Genomic DNA, 17,378 nt, shown 5'->3' on the forward strand with positions numbered 1-17,378 from the left:
TCTGTAAGACATTTTTTACCAATTTTCTTTTAGTCGTAAGTTAGGGAAAAATATCTATTTGGTCCACAATTCTTCTCAAGGTTGTGTTGTGGTTATTTCTTTAAGCTTTTGCACCCATCTAATATTATCTTCCCATTTTCCCATCAGATATTATAGACCCAGCTATTTTGCGTCCAGGAAGGCTTGATAAAACACTTTATGTTGGTTTACCACCACCTTTGGATCGCCTTGCAATTTTAAAGACTATTACTAAAGTAAGTTTTTATTTTAAAAAGCAACATTGTATTGTTCTTAACCATGAGTCTAATATATATAGTAATATTTTATATAGTTTTATCTTCCCTGAGGATTGTGAAACTAGCAAGATTGAGGAGAAATGGGTGACTAAATATTTTTCTTGCAAATTTAGTTTCAGCTTCAATGACCTGAGAAGGAATGAAAAAAAATAGTCCATCATCTCATGCAAATGCAGTATGATGCAAGTAGCATTGCTGCCAAAACAATTTTGCAAGAATTATATACAAGGGAAAAGAATCCTTTTTTATTTTTTTCTCTTAAGAACTAAATTTCACAGCATTTTCTTGTTGCTCTTTGTGTCAGAGTTCTGTAGTGTTCTTTTAATGTTAATGCAATTTTGGTAATTTACACCAAATCAAAGTAGAAGTGAACCTCACCATCTCCATAGATAAGCTCATTTGTGAAATGAAATAAGACCTACATTTTTCAAATATATTTCCTACTCTGTCCAATTGGGATGGTTCCAAACATCTTGTTAGAGCGGTGAGTGACATATATTTAATAAAAAAGATGGGAAAGGTTATAATTACTTTTCCTCTAGCTATGTAGTTCTAGAAAAGGACACAATTGACTTACTACAGACTGGAATTTTAATATAACTTGTTCATAACACTGTGCAAATATGCAGAGATTAATCAACAAACATTGTATTGGGTGTACCAAACTACAGTACGAGTCTTTTTTGTCTCAATTGTGAGGGACTTTGCATCTTTAACTACCTAACAGCAATAGTAGACTGCAAGAAAAAAGAGAGAGATGGAAAACTGAGATGCTGTCATAACAGCCTTTATATGTATTTATTGGATTTATATCACGTATTTTGTACCAAATATGTTAATCATGTAGATAGCATTCCTTTCACTAATTTTTCTCACAACAAAAACTCTTTGAGGTAGATTGCTCTGAGAAAGAGTAATTGGCCAAAAGTCACCAATTAAACTGAAGATAGGCCAGAGTCTGGCTTCCCTAATCAACACATTAACCACTACACCATATTTTAGACAAAAGGTATAAAGATCTTTTACTTAAACCTAAAAAACCCTAAAAAAATATCTTTAAAAGTCAGGTTAAAACTCTAGCAAATTCAGACATATTTCTTGAGTAAAAATGTGTAGAGGTAAAAGGGGGAAATAAAACAAGAGGGATAAGAGACTGGGAATTAAGCCAAACAAGAAAAGAGTGAAAGAAAGAATTTGTAAATAGCCAAAGAGGGTTAAGTTAAAGAAGAAAGGAAGATAAAATGGGGAGAAAAAAAACTTTATTCATTAAAAAACACAATGTTAAGATTGCACTTATTTGTATATTTGCCTAAGAATAAGTCTTTCCCTTCACTCTGCAACTTTTTAAGTAAAATCTTTATTACGGTCAAAGATCAGCAATACACATTAGTTTTTACACTATATTAAAAAAAATACTAACATTAAGATATAATTAAAAAGTATTGACATTAAAAGTGGATAATAACACAATGGTCCAGAGATTGTTAGAGGAATGTCCAGATAATTGGTACAAGATGGTACTATACTTCTGTAGCCAATTTTTTTCTTATGGACATTGCAGCAGCACAGAACTTTGCCACTGCATGCGTGGTAACCAGGTTAGTGTCCTGGAGGAGAAAGCCTAGATAAAAATTGTCTGCCCTCCCTGGCAATCTCTCTAATAAGGGGAGAATATGTGCAGACCTACAAGCTCTGTATAGCTCGCAGTGTAATAGAACATGTGCATTATCTTCCACTTCTCCTTTAGCACATATACAGACCCGTTCTGTTATAGGTGTTCTCTTATACCTGCCCTGGAGGAGTGCTGAAGGAAGAATGTTAAATCTGGCTCTGAAGAAAGCTATTCTTTGTTTTGGGTAGATCAGGTCATTTAGATATCTTGCTGATTCCCACACACCCTGTTTGATTCTGTCCCTACTGTGGAGAGGCAACCTATTTAGTTCTTCTTGGAACTCCATGTCCCTCATTCTATTAATTACTACTTGCTTTGTTTGCTCAAAACCTAGGGACATTAAGAATAATGGTGAGAGCCCATAAGAGCCCAGCTTGTGATCAATGCAACTTTTTCTTAAGTGATGTGTAAAGAATGTAACTGCAGCTTTTTCAACAAGAGAAAGGGGCATCTGGGAAACTACTGGGGAAGCAAGTTTCTAATTTTCCTTATAGAGAAGAGGGTTTTTTCGGTAAAAGGTTGGCATATGCAGTTGGTGATGTGATTAAAACTACATCAATGTATGGTGGTGAGATACTCACTCCAAACAAAACTTTGTGTAATAGTACAAAGCAAAAGCTCTGGCGATAGTTTTGCTCTTAGCAATTTGCTTTGCTGAACTGAACAATTTCCAGAGTGCAGTAATAATAAAGCTATTTCTTGCCCATCCTCCTCTCCTCCTGAATCTAAGTCTTACATTAATACTAAAGTCTAAAGTAGAATTTGTGGTTTATAATTAGCTATATTGTGACTTTTTAGACTAGTGTGAAATAGAGTACTATACTTTTTTGACTTTAAATTGCTAAATCCCACTGAATTCATTGTAGCGGGGATGTCAAATTGGCGGCCTGCAGGCCAGATGTGTCATGCGCAGGCCAAGCCCATCCCAGCTCCTCAAAGGGGAAAAAAAGTCACAATACATCATATGATGGCAGCGTGACACGGCGAGTTCGATACCCGTGGTATATAGGCTTTCAGCTTCAATATTTTCTACTCAGTAACTCTGAATCTTTTGATACGGTACTGTTTTAACAGAGTAAAGCGTTTGTAATTTTAGGGTTGCCTTGACCTGGTTTTCAAGCAGCCTCTGCAAACTCCTGGTATAGTATCTACCTAGATGTCATTAAAAGTGCAACATTTGCTTAAGTTTTGATTGAGCATTTAAATAGGTGTGTTTTAATCTCTGGATTGAAATGTTTATTGCTTTTACATCTGGCTTGTTCAGTGATTTCAGGACTGCATTACAGTTTATCCCAAGTGTAGGGGGATTCTCTGAGTACAAACGCAAACAGGGAGCTTAGAGACTGCAGTCCAGAGATTGCACTCCCCATTGTATTGTCATGTATTAATCCTGCCATGAAGAGGTTCGAGATTACACGGTGATTTTTCTTGGTTGAATGAACCTGACTTTCTGAAAACCTATTCCAAATATAATTTCGTATATCTCATTGTGAGCATAAATTTATGTTTGTAGCCAGCTGTCTAGAAATAATCCAATTTAGGCAATCACACCATCCTCTCATATTGAAAAAGGACAGGAGGGTTCTTCGGGTTGCATTAATGATTGCTGGCGCTGATGAGAGGGTGAAGCCAAATTACATAATAAGTTAACTTTTGGTGGCATATGTCAGCATTGCAGTACTTCGTGTACTACTTGTTTTTTAATTCAATAGATTTGTCACTCTGTAACATATGACACATATGGAGAAAGGCCAATAGAGTCTTCATAAATTACAGCATTGCCTATTGAATGTGGATTCTCTCTTCTGATGGGAACAAGAATTATGTATATCTCATATTACAAGAACAATATAAATCTCATGTTGGCCCTCACAAATGCTTCTTTGTGCCAGATGGAACAGAGCTGAAGCAAAAACAAAGTTGATTTTTCCGTTGTGCTAAGCAGGTCAAGTGTGGCGGCAGCCTGTGGCCTCAGGACTGAATGCAGCCTCCCAGCCCTTTTTCTGGAACCTTCTCTGATCATGACTGATGAAAATTAATAATACAATTTCTTGGCCTTTTTGAGGTAGAAAATAAATATGGAAGTTGATAAGTTGGTAACCTGGTTATTTACTGAATTTGGCTTTCCCATTGACTTTGCTGATCAGAAAGTAGCAAAAGGCAATCACGTGATCTTGGGGCACAGCAATGGTCATAAATATGAACCAGTTGCCAAGCAACTGAATTTTGATCACATGATCATGGGGATGCTAGAAAGGTGGTAACTATGAAAAACAGGCATAAATCACTTTTTTCAGTGCTGTTGTAATTTTGAACAGTCACTAAATGAACTGTTGTAAGTCGAGGGCTACCTGTACTTAGCAGATCCTGGAAGGGGCATGTTAATTGTGATCCTTAGCAACCCTTAGCAACTAAAAGAATGTCTATAAGGCTTAGCAGGAGGAGAGAATCCAGCCAATGTGGTTAACTTGTTTTGTGTGTAAATGGAAGTCAGTGCTTATAGCATGGCTTATAGAGATAATCCTTACTTAGCAATCTTGTTTAGCAATCATTTGCATACAACTGTGGTGACAAATAATTTTATGACTAATTCCCATAAGATGAAGATTGTAAACACACATGTGGTGTCATGTAAAACTGAGTTACTGATCCTAAGTGTGATTGTTAAACAAGGACTATCTAGAACAGGGGTGTCAAACTCGCGTTGTCACAGTGGCGTCATGTGATGTATCGGGACTTCTTTTCACTAAAGTGGGCATGGGCATGGCCAGTGTATGATATATCCGGCCCACAGGCTGCGAGTTTGACAGCCCTGATCTACCGCAATAAACTACAGTTTGTAATCATGACTTGACATTGGTTTACTGGTTCTTATGATACACAAATAACACTATTAATGTGTTGACAAAGCCGTCAGTTAATGTAAGTTTAGTGTTTCTTAATTAAATTGTAAGAAATACCTTTTCTATCAAACAAATGTTTCCTATAGATTTCTGGAATAATTGGGTGTAGTTTGGATTGATAAATTTTAAATAGAGCATAGTTCTGCAGATGTATTGTCCCATGCCTGATCAGCACCACCAAATAAATGTTTGTATGATGGATATTGGTATGCTATTTAGTCTGTTTGTGAAAGGTCAGATAATTTATATTTAAAATTACCATTATAATTTAAATTTATATTTATATTCTTTATTAGTTGGAGATACAAAACTCTGCCCCACAATCCCTATTCATGGCAGCTTTCTGCTGTATATGGCTGGGACTCTATTTGCTGTCACTTTTACTGAGGAACAGATTCTTCTAACCACAGCCCAGGCACTTTTTGCTTCAGAAGAAGAGAGTTGAAAACTCTCCCATGGCATCTGAAATATGTGGCATATTAGACCCCCTGCTATAGAGAAAAAAACATCTAGATAGAATTTCTGTTATGTGTATTGCAGCTAAAATCAATTGGATAAGCATTAGAAGGATAGTTGGAAAAGGAAAAAAGAAAATCAGGATTCCTGCCAGCGTGCACGTGTGCGCACGCACACACACAGAAAAAAAGTAGTAGCAAAGATATAAAGAACAGATCTAACCATAATATAAACTAACAAAAGAACCTAAATCACATTTCCCAGAAGTTAAGAACCAGTTGCCCAATCCTGGTTGAATGAGAAGATATTAGTCATCTAGCTCAATTCCAAAGTTCCAAGTTCCAAAGTTCCGGGTTTTCCTTAGGTGACTAATATCTCCTCATTCAACCTGGATTGGCCAACTGATTCTTAACCTTTGGGAGAGATTTCCTTCTCCTATATAGAATAAAGAAGAAAGGCACAATAGTGGCTGCTTCCTCCTTCTTCCATAGTAGATAAGGCGAGGGGGTGGGGGAAACCTATTCTGCTTGCTTAGAGTTTGCATTTCCCCAGCTTTGCTGGAGACTGCTCCTTATTTAGACTGGCAGGTTTAGTTTGGGACAAGCAAGTTCATATTTGAATCTGTGAAAGTATTTTTAATTTTTCACACTATTATAATTTCTCAGGCCTCCTTATGACCTGTGCCTAAGTAGTAAGCATTTTTATAAGGATTGTTTTCCTGCATTGCAAATCTAAACCCAGTAAGTGTATTAGAATCACTTTTCTCTTTCTATCAGGATAATTAGTTATTGCCTCTTTCTTTAAATGCATGTAGATATTATTGTGTCTAATCATGCAAGGAATAAGTTTATTGTTTATGTTGATTAAAATTATTCTTTAAATTAAAATATCATTTTCAGTTCTCTATGACATAAGGAGGAGGAGCTTTTCTTCTCCAAAATCCCTGGAAACGCTGTCCCTCAACACCAGGCGTCCCCAGCTCTGCTGGCTGGAGGATTCTGGGAGTTGAAGTCCACAAGTCTTAAAGTTGCCAAATTTGAAGACTTCTACTCAACACTATTCCTCTCACAGTATAGCAGGGAGTCTCTTTCTGTATGTAAAAAGAGGAGTAATAAGACCCCAAGGAATGAAATAACTGCAATTCTTTGCATGAAGACAGTACAATATCTTAAAGCAACTGCTGACCTTGTTTTACAAAATGAGATGGGAAGGGTTGGCCAACCTAATTCAGCCTATGGATCACAGGTTCTGCATCATTTATTATATTTCTAGAAAAACTTGCAGAAGCAGAGTTTTGCCATGGCATTTATTACCCAATCTCTCTCTAAAACAAGTCCCATCAGCTACATGAAATAACCATTTAATTAGAACGTCAGATTTAATCTTTCAGTTGGAGAAGTCCTCTATGCATAACTACATAACTACAGAATAGAATAACTATTCAGAACTACAAAGATATGAAGACATAACCATTCAAGAGTCCTACTCTATGTACTTTATGTCAGATGATCTAGAATTCTGACTTTCTGCTGACTTCCTATTGTCTGTGTTTATGGAAAACTGGCAGGGAACCAGTGGTGGGATTCAAAACATTTTACTACCGGTTCTGTGGGCGTGGCTTGGTGAGCATGGCAGGGAAAGGCTACTGCAAAATCCCCATTCCCTCCCAATCAGCTGGGACTCGGGAGGCAGAGAATAGATGGGGGCGGGACCAGTCAGAGGTGACATTTACCAGTTCTCTGAACTACTCAAAATTTCGGCTACCGGTTTTCTACAACTGGTCAGAACCTACTGAATACCACCTCTGCAGGAAACATTGGAAATTGGGATCACATGACTGTAGAGATGCTGCAACAGCCAAAATTCTGAATTATCACTAATACAGAGCCATCATAACATTGAACAGTCATTGACCCAGTAGTCATTAAATGACGATTCCCTGTATTTCTTCCACAAGATCAGACTCATAACTCAGGAGTGCACACAATTGTAGCATTGCTCCTACAAAATGCTTTTAGTATAATTTAACTTTATATCCTCATCTTGAAACCAAAATAAAGACCAAGCCCAAATCATATGTATTAGATCTTTTAAATAATTCCAGCATAAGAAAATCTGATAGCCAATGTTGTTGTTTCTTCAACAACCACAGAGATGCCCAATAAACATGAAAAAGGTTTTTTTAATGAATTAGTTCTATTTTAATGTTATAAGTCCCTAGAATTCTATTCTAAATTTCAATTAGAATCCTACTCTAAATTTATAAGATCTTAGAATACTATTTCTTAAAATTTCAGGGTTTTTAAAAATAAAATAAAATAGGATATTCCAGTTTTTAGTTCCAGATTTCTTGTAAATTGTCAATGTTTATCTTCAAAATCCTCTTCAACAATTTGAATAAATGCACTTAATTTTAAGTTTCTCTGAGATATTTTCTGTACAGCTTATAATTTAGAAGGCTGCCAATGTACCAAACCCAAATTCAGTAATCAACAAACATTTTAATTTGGATCTATTACAGCTAAGCTATTTCAAACAATCCAAATTCTTTTTGTAGTGAGTCAATCCTTTTTTTAAAAAAACTTTAAAGATCAATTCATCTAAATATTCTTTCCGCCTATGTAGTTAAAGAACTTCCATATTAAAATTATGATTATCACAAAGAGGTAGTTTTTTATAAGAAACAAGATTAAGCTTAACACTCTTCCTATACTCTTCCAAATTATTTTGCTGATGATTAAAATGACATGCTGATTAAAATGAATGAGTTGGGTGGCCATTAAAATCTCCTTAATAAATAAAATGAATTAAATAGAATAAAATTTGAACCAAGTATTTGACAGATTTTCAGAGATCAAAAGATAGCATTCTATTTGTGGCCCTCTTAATCTTTATTCCTTCTTAAATTATTTTCCTGTGATAGTGGAGACAGCAGCCAGACTGGGTTTGCTCCATCCAGTAACCAATTGGACTGAACCAATCTACACTTATGATGTCATCGGGCCCTTGTGGCTCCTCCCCATTTCAGACTCAGTCCAACCAGGACTGGTTCTGAGAATTGATCTCTCCTCCAAATTTTAACTTTATAATGTTAATTGGGGATTTTTTTACAATTGCCAGAAAACTAAATCAAATTTCTCAGATTGAATTGTAAAAATATCTACCATCCACCTGGTATTACAAGATGTTAGAATTTTTAATAAAACTGGATTGTGCAAGGTAAACTAAACAAGGAAATAACCTCTGTACTAGGGTTATAATCAAATGTTTATTGTCAGCAGCTAAGAAAGATATTGAACAATAACTAGTACAACTACTTGCAACTTTGCTCAGTTTCACTAATATGGCTACATACACTTCCTAAAGCAAGAAGGGAAATTTATGTTTCAGATATTCATCTCACTAAATATATGTTACCAGCAACGTGAAAGAGCCAGTTTAATACAGTGGCTAAGGCATTAGGCTAGAAATTGTGATAATTTGAGTCCTTGGGCATGAAACTAATTTGGTGACCCTGAGTTCTCTCAGGCTTAAGCTGGAAACTGTGGCAAACAATTTCTCAAACATTCTGTCAAGTAAACCACAAGAACAAGTCCAGACAGTTGCCAGGAGTCAACACTGACTTGAATACGAATGTATATGTGTTCCCTTTCCATAGAAGTCATAATTCCATTTTAATAAAAACCCATCTCCCATCAGGGGCCTTTCCTGCTTTCATAAATAATTTCTTTTAACATTAATGGTCCAACTAGGTTTTCCCAATGGGTAATTTCTTGGGAAATCATTACATTTATTTTATTTTAAAAAGTATAAATGGGAGACACACATGCAGTGCGATATGTACACAAGGGGTAAGACTTCATCACAATAACAATGCTGCTTTCATCAGTTTGTCCACTGCCCACCTCCACTGCTGTTGCTGCTGGCCATATGGAACAGGGCTTTTGAGTGAAGTACTCCAGCTGTAATACTGTCCCTCGAAGGAATATAGTTCTCTCTTCCATTGATATTGAGACTAGTTGTTTTGTTCAACTTCACTGTTGTATGATGACATTTTTTCCAATGCTTATTTTCAAAATAAAATGTTGTTTTTCTCTTGCTTTAAAACTTGCTTTCTGTGATTCTTTAATATCTGTAAAGTTAACTTATTATCTTGAATTATTGGTCTCTTTGGGAAGCTTCCACATTAAAATGCAACTCAGAAATCTTACATATAAATTAAATAATGTCATTTCTCATATGTATCAAAGTAATTGAATGTCTTTTTTATGGTTACAGGATGGAACTGTACCCCCACTTGATACTGATGTGCACCTAGAAGAAATTGCTGACAATCCCTGCTGTGATTGCTTTACGTGAGTAATATCCTCTTTGGAAACAGTTTTGAGAGGAGATAAAGGAACGTGTATGCTCTGGAGCAGACTTCTTCAGAATTAATAGTTTAGTTAATTGCAGGGAAGAAGGATCATTTCCAAGATAAGACATGTGAGTCACAGGGTGGTATATGTATTATTAATATATACGGCTGCATTAGTAGAAGCTGGACTCTCCTTACACTTATATTGAAACTTTCAGCATGATTGTAGATGTTTGCTTACATTATAAACATTTAGTGCTCAAAATTAGAAACAAATATAACTGCAAATACAAATGCAGTGATTTTTTAGTTTTTAAGCTCTTGAATCCTAGATCTTTTTAAAAAATAAAATAAAATCCTTGAAGGTAGCCCGGCCCTCAGGAGGACATATTTCCTTACTTCCATCATAGAATTCTATGTATATTTATTTCATTATGTCAGTATCAAACTATGTCAAAAGTACTTATTAAATAGCTCTCCATACTGTTTCGAGATTTTAAAAAATTCAGTAAAAACCATTGCATTTTTAAATGGCATTAATTTTTATTTTACAGATTAATCCATTGGCATGTCAGCTTTAGACAAAAGAAAGTTGGTTATTAATGATTTTACGAGGGAGAGAAGGCCTCCTTGTTTAAAAGAGGCAATTATTAGATTATTAGATCTCAAATTAAAACTCCAGCACTGGATCTCTCAGATTAGCAACTATAAGGATCATATGATAAGATGGTCGTTACTTCTCCATTGGGGACAGTTCTGAAGAATAGAGATTATTTTGACTCATTTCAAAATGGCTTCAGAGCTTTAAAGCATTTCTTTACTATGATAGAGTGATATCCCTTTATTTTCTGCAACTCTGTATCTAAAATTCCCTTCCTCTATTTTCTCAAGAACCATTCCATGAAATGGATTAAGTCGAGTCACAGTAATTGGCCCAAAGTTATCCAGTTGGCTTCTGTGGCTAAAACAAGATTAAAATTCCTAATTTCTAGGCCAGCATCATAACTACACTACTATAAAATGGCTCTGTTTGATATCAGTGAGCCTGATCTTTATTTAAATATTGTCGGGGAAGTATGATTTTACTCATTTGAACATTGCTGTGGCATCTTTCTCCAATGCCTTTTCTGTAAGCTAAATATACCAAATTCTTTAACTGTTCCTTATGGAGCTTGATTTCTAGAACCTGCACTACTAGCACTTAGACTTACCGTATTTTCCGGAGTATAAGACGCACCAGAGTATAAGACGCACCTTAATTTTGGGGGAGGAAATCAGGGCAAAAACCTTTCTGCCTCTTTCCCAGCAGCATCCATCAGTATTCATCTGGCTAACGTCTTTACTACCTCGGTTAGAGCCTGATTCCCGAAGCTGCCTGGGGAACTGCGATGAAAGCCTTTTCAGTGAAAGCATTTTTGGGCTGTAGGGTCCCCTTCCCGATTCCAAAAAGGGTTCGTGCAGAGGTCAAACAAGTGCATCGTGTTTCAGGTGGCAGGCAGTTCCAGCACACACTATCACCTGAAAATGCTTTCCTTCCCAGTTCCCTGGTGCACATCGCAGAGCCACGTGCCCTCCTCCTCCTCTACAGACTTGCTGCCTGTTTTCTCCTGGCCAGAATCTTCGGCTGGGGGAGGCAGAGAGAAAAGCGAGAGGGCAGCGCAGCCGGGCGAAGGCGCAGGAGCCAGGCACAGACACAGGGCAGGCAGATTGGAGGCAGCCAGCTGATAGCCAGCTTGGCTGCTGGCCACCCAGAGTGCACAGGCAGCAAAGGAAGCCCACGTCGTGGCTCTATTAAGATGCGCATTTTGTGGTGGGGCACAATTTTGGGGTGACCGATGGGGCAGGGGATGGGGTGCCCTGGCAGCCGCTTCTTGGAGCCCACTGCCGACGCCCTTAAGTGTCGCTGCTAGCAACCATGGTTTCGTGCCCCCTCTTCGGGATAACAGCCAACAGGAGAGGAGAGGCAGCTTGCCAGGCAAAGTTTCACCTCCCCTGTCCCAACGAGCGAGGGGAGGGGAGAGTCCAGCAATGCCGGGGGCACTTCTTCACCACTGGCAGGGATGCCGGGTACTTCATCCCCTGTCCCACCTGCCATCCCCAAATTGTGCCCCACCACAAAATGCGCATCATAATAGAGTCTAGCAGCTCCTTTGCATCTCTTGGCTGGTCTTTGCAGGGAAAACCTTGCACAGTAAAGAAAAACTTCATGAGAAGATTTTCTTTACTGTGCAAGATGTTTCGCTGCACAGACCAGCCGAGAGAGAGAAATGGTGGAGCTGCCAGACTCGAATAAGATGCGTGCCCCACCCCATCCTCTGCCCCACCTGCCACCCCAAAATTGTGCCCGAACATCTTTCTTGAGTCTGGCAGCGCCACCATTTCTCTCTCTTGGTTGTTCTGTGCATGGAAACATCTCGCTGCTGCTGCTCAAACTCCTCGAGACATGTAGGCAGGAGGTAGCGTCAGCCACGACGCGGGTTTCCTTTGCTGCCTGTGCACTCCAGGTGGCCAGCAGCCAAGCCACCAAGCCGGTAATTAGCCAGCTGCCTCTAATTTGCCTGCCCTGTGTCTGCGCCCAGCTCCTGCGCCCTCACCCGACTGTGCTGCCCTCTCGCTTTTCTCCCTGCCTCCCCCAACCGACAGTGCTGGTGGCGAGTCTGTAGAGGAGGAGGAGGGCACATGGCTCTGTGATGTGCACCGGGTGGGAAGGAAAGCATTTTCAGGTGGCAGCGCGTACTGGAACCACCTGCCACCTGAAACAATGCACTTGTTTGGCCTCTGCACGCGCCCTTTTTGGAAGGAGGAGATTCTACAGCCCATAACGCTTTCATTGAAAAGGCTTTCATCATGGTTCCCCAGGCAGCTTTGGGAATCAGGCTCCTTGTGAAAGTGGGGATACCTGCTGCATGGAAACCTCCGAAAATGCAATGTGTGGAGCAGGTGGGTGGAGCTACATTTGGAATAAAAGATGCACCCAGATTTTCATCATCTTTTTTGGGGAAAAAAGGTCCGTCTTATACTCCGAAAAATACAGTATATACCCCTTCACAGTGCTTTACAGCCCTCTCTAAGCAGTTTACAAAGTTAGCATACTGCCCCAACAATCTGTGTCCTCATTTTACCAACCTCAAAAGGATGGAAGGCTGAGTCAACCTTGAGCCTAGTGAGTTTCGATCTGCCAAACTGCTGGCAGCCAGTGATCAGCAGAGGTAGCCTGCAGTACTGCGCTGTAGCCACTGCGCCACTGTGGCTCTTTACCATCTTGCTAGCACTCCTAGGAACTGACTTCAATTTGTCACTGTCCTTTTTCAATGGTAGTATCTAGAACTGTCCAGTGTCCCAAATGGGATCTGATCTGGATAGAATAAAGTATAACATTTTCCCACTCTTGTGGACTCTGTGCTCTGATTAATGCACTTCCCATTAGCTTTTCCTTTATTACATCAGCATCATTCTGCTAGCTTATTCTGCAACCACATGCATGTGGTTGCAAAGAACTTCAGTTCTTTTTCACATGTGCTACTGCCAGGTCAGTCCTTCCCTATTCTTTAGTTCTGCTTTATATTTTTCCCACCCAGATGCTGAACTCTTCATGTTGTATTAAATTCCATTTTATTTATTTCAGCCCATTCCAGTCCATATTCTAGGTCTTTTTGAATCTACTATCCCTTGTTTAAAGTATTACCCACCCCTTCAGGTTTTCTGCCACTTGCAAAGTCTGAACTGTCTTTCAAGCTGCTGATAAAAATGTTAAACAGCACATGACTTACGATATGGCCCTGTGGCACACACACACACACCTTGATAATCTAATATGTTTATCTGGGATTGATTTTGACTTTGGATCAACAGTGACCCAGAGATTTCGGTTGCTACAGAAGGTAGCAGGCAGATTGGTCTGTGGAAAAACAGCATTTTATCTGTGCTACAACCATTTACAGTGTCTGCCAGGTTATTTCAATTCCAAGAATTCGACCCCATTGGGTGCATTGGATTCATGTAACAACCATGTGGTTCTCTTAGCCATGTCATTTGCTTAGTGGCCATGGTGACTGGTCATGGCTCTATGACCATTGTAAAATTGAGTCATGTCAACTTATGACCGCAACAACTTAGGACTGAAATTCCGTATGAATTTCCAAATTAATAATTCATTTTTAAGTTGATCTGCCTGTCTTGGAACACATGAACAGATTTTTAAATATGTCTGTCGAACAACTTCTTAAAGGGACAAGCTGCTGCCATTGAATATTAGCAATTATTTGGTTATGTTTTTCTGTATTTCATGATTTTTATCTTAGTATAATTGCTTTTCTTTTTTCTTTTCTTTATAGGGGAGCAGATCTTTCAGCTCTAGTGCGAGAAGCTTCTGTTTGTGCCCTGAAACAGCAAATGACACTGTTCAGCCCTGCAAACAAGAACAGTAAGGAGGGGGAAATGGCACCTTACAACTTTATTTCTTTATTATTATTTCTTATTAAATTTATATTGCCACCTGTTCATCCATGGTGACTCAAGGCTGCTTACATAATTTAAAAACACTTTTAAATAAACAATGAAACAGATAAAAGAAGTAGATAAATTAATATAATAAAATCACCCCCACCCCAATTTAAGGCAGATTTTCTTAATAACCAGATGTTAAAGAACCTTTGGATGTTTTCATTATTTTATTTGAGAGTTCTCACAGGAGTGCAGAATTGTGATATGATTGTTCTAAATCAAAGGGACATTAAAAACAGTGAAAAGAAGTTATTAATCAAAGGCTTGGTAGGCATGAAAATGTTAGTATTTCTTTATCTACACTAAGATGCCTAGCACTATAATGTTTTTTTTTAAAAAATCTGTAAGTATAAAGGAAAAAAGAGGACAAAATATCCAAAACACTGAAATGTGCATCGGTTGACCCTGACAGCATTGACCCTCTGTAAAAAGTAGGATAAAATGTAGGATGCTGTTGCAAGACTAAGAAGCTACTGTTAGAGGCAGTCTAGAAAAGAATTGAGCCTCACAGTCTTCAGCAGTCAAAACAGTACAGGTAGTCCGCAATTATGGCCACAATAGTGCCCAAAATGTATGTTGTTAGGTGAGAAATTTGTTAAGTGAGTTTTGTCCCATTTTACGACTTTTCTTGACACATTTGTTACGCGAATCACTGCAGTTTTGAAATTAATAACACAGTTGTTCAATGGGTCTGGCTTCCCCATTGACTTTGCTTGTCAGAAGGTCGCAAAAGGGGATCGCCTGACCCCAGGATGTTGCAACCGTCATAAATGTGAGTCAATTGTCAAGCATCTGAATGTACTGTAAATCACATGACCATGGGGATGCTGCAACAGTCATAAGTGTGAAAAATGTTCATGTCACTTTTTCCAGTGCTGTTGTAACTTCAAACGGTCACTAAATGAACTATTGTAAATCGAGGACTACCTTTAAACAATTTGGAACTTAACTGAACTAGGGATGTGATTCAGAATAAAATACACTGATATTTAGAACTCTCTTTGGTACAAGAAAAAATGCAGAAATGCAGCTGGGATTTCAGTCTGGCATACAAAGAGTTGCTCTTGCTAAATAGAAACTTGAGGAAGCAGTATAATTCAAGCAAACTTTTCCATTTCTGTCTCTTTTCTGCCAATCATTAATAAACAAATCTATGGTAATGATTACTAGAAGCTTTGTGAAATAATCCTGGTAATGCATGACCACTAGTATAATTGCCTCTTTTGTTTGTAGACACTTTAGAGCAAGGAAGAACCTGGAGGTTATAGAAACTAAATTACTCTCGCCTAAATATTTTCAAGCAGTTTCCTCTCAGTATGATCTAATAAATAATTTGGATTCAGTTCCAAACAATATGACATCTGTTTTCAGATTCAAGATTAAAGACAAATCACAAAGTGAAGAGGATTAGCTAGTTCTTTACTTTTCATTAATGCCAATAGATCAAAGATTTATTTCCACAATTTACATTCTACATTAATGCAATGCTTGTAAAGGTTAGGTTTTAAATTAATTAAAATTAATTAAAAGGAAAAGTTGACTGTACTGTTATGTTATGAGGGTTTTAACTGGGTTAGATGTAATGAACATCTTCAAATGCTTTTGTGGGTGTGTTTCCCCCCCTAAAATAGTGTTTTCCAAATAGCACTTGTGCCTCTGGTTTTCTTGCTACGTTTCATTTTTTGCAGGCAAACCCTGGGAAGAATAGAATAAGGTTAATTGCTTTAGCTGGGAATGCAGAGTTAGATTAGATTAGAAATAATTATATTGTTGCAAGTAGTCCTTGATTTACAATCACAGTTGCAACCAAAATATCCATTGCTAACTAAGACAAGGTTAAGTGAGTTGTGTTCAATTTTAAGCCCTTTTTTGCCACAGTCTTTAAGCAAATCACTGCTATTGGTAAGTGAATCACATGGTCATTAAGCAACTCCGTCTTTGCTCATTGACTTTGTTTGTCAAAAGCTGACTGAGTAGGTTACAAATGGCGATCACATGACCTGGGGATGCTGCAACCATTGTAAATACTTTGCAAATATGCTGCTTGCCATGCACCTGAATTTTGGACAGATGATCATAAGATGCTGGGTTAGTCATAAGTGCAAGACCAGTTGTGAGTAACTTTTTTTGGTGCTCTTGAAATTTCGAACAATCACTAAACAACTGGTTGTATGTTGAGGGCTACCTATATAATATACTATTTTCATTCATGTAGTTTTATGTGTAAATAAGCCTTTATAAAGTACCAGTTAATAGGTAAAAGCTAAGGAGAGTTCCAAACAAGGTAGCCATAGACCCTATGATTAAAGAAGGGAAAAATACATTAGTATTAATTTTAAAAACCAAGCCCTGGTTTTATCACCTTTTAGCTGATGGTGATATTAAAATCCTGTGATGAATTATTTATTAAGTACATCCTTATTTTTTAATGGAGGAAGGAGAAAGGGCACATGTTACTTCACTATGTTTCAGTGCTGTCTTAATATATAATCCAGGGCAAAGTCTTAGGCACTTTTGAGCAGACAGCTGCCTTCATTGAGGGGTTTTTTTTCAACAATTTCATAACTTTAGCAAATAAGCATAGAAATGCATGAAAAAGAAGTACAGAGAAAAAAATAGCTCGGTGGCAAATTGTCTTATTAATAAAGAACTTCTTGTTTCTCCTTCCATTCTTAATATTTTGTTGATCAATAAGCATTTTATTTTATCAAAGTTATCATTTTCTTCAATTATAGTGAGTGTTTCTTGTACTACAGTTTTCACAGGAGAAATTAGAGTTGGCAAAAAACATTTTGAAGAAGCTTTTAAGAAAGTGAAATCCTCTATAACTAAAAAGGTAAGTAATACTTTTAAATTTTCAGTTGGTGATCCAGATTGTTCATAGAACATTATAAAGAAATATGCATGGCCTGGAGCTTCATACTTCTTTAAAATTTCACCCAGGCTCCCTAGCCCCATTAATTAAGGTTTATAAAACTAAGGTTACCGCTATGCTCTTGCATGGAACAGAAGTTTGGGGTCTATACTCAACCACAGTCCTAGAACAAACACAGTCCCAGCACTTGACATGTATTGTGGGTGTAGATCCAAGAACATCTGCTGCAGCAGTTGTAGCTGAATTGGGAATTCATACAATTCATGCACTATCAAAAATTAGAGCATATAACCACAGGTGCAAAGTCAATGAAATG

General features: G+C 37.8%; 1 protein-coding gene across 2 annotated transcripts in view; it reads left to right on the forward strand.

Moving 5' to 3' along the window:
- NVL (nuclear VCP like) overlaps positions 1-17,378 on the forward strand; it is a 54,661-nt gene that overhangs the window by 35,510 nt on the left and 1,773 nt on the right. Inside the window, exons 19-22 of one of the 2 annotated variants that reach the window (XM_032215472.1) lie at positions 148-254; positions 9,606-9,682; positions 14,019-14,107; positions 16,923-17,023. In XM_032215472.1, the coding sequence (XP_032071363.1) occupies positions 148-254; positions 9,606-9,682; positions 14,019-14,107; positions 16,923-17,023 (374 nt within the window). The remainder of the gene's footprint in view (positions 1-147; positions 255-9,605; positions 9,683-14,018; positions 14,108-16,922; positions 17,024-17,378) is intronic. The other variant, XM_032215473.1, reaches the window with a different exon arrangement.

This window comes from Thamnophis elegans, chromosome 4 (assembly GCF_009769535.1).
Source record: "Thamnophis elegans isolate rThaEle1 chromosome 4, rThaEle1.pri, whole genome shotgun sequence".
Classification (NCBI taxonomy): domain Eukaryota; kingdom Metazoa; phylum Chordata; class Lepidosauria; order Squamata; family Colubridae; genus Thamnophis; species Thamnophis elegans.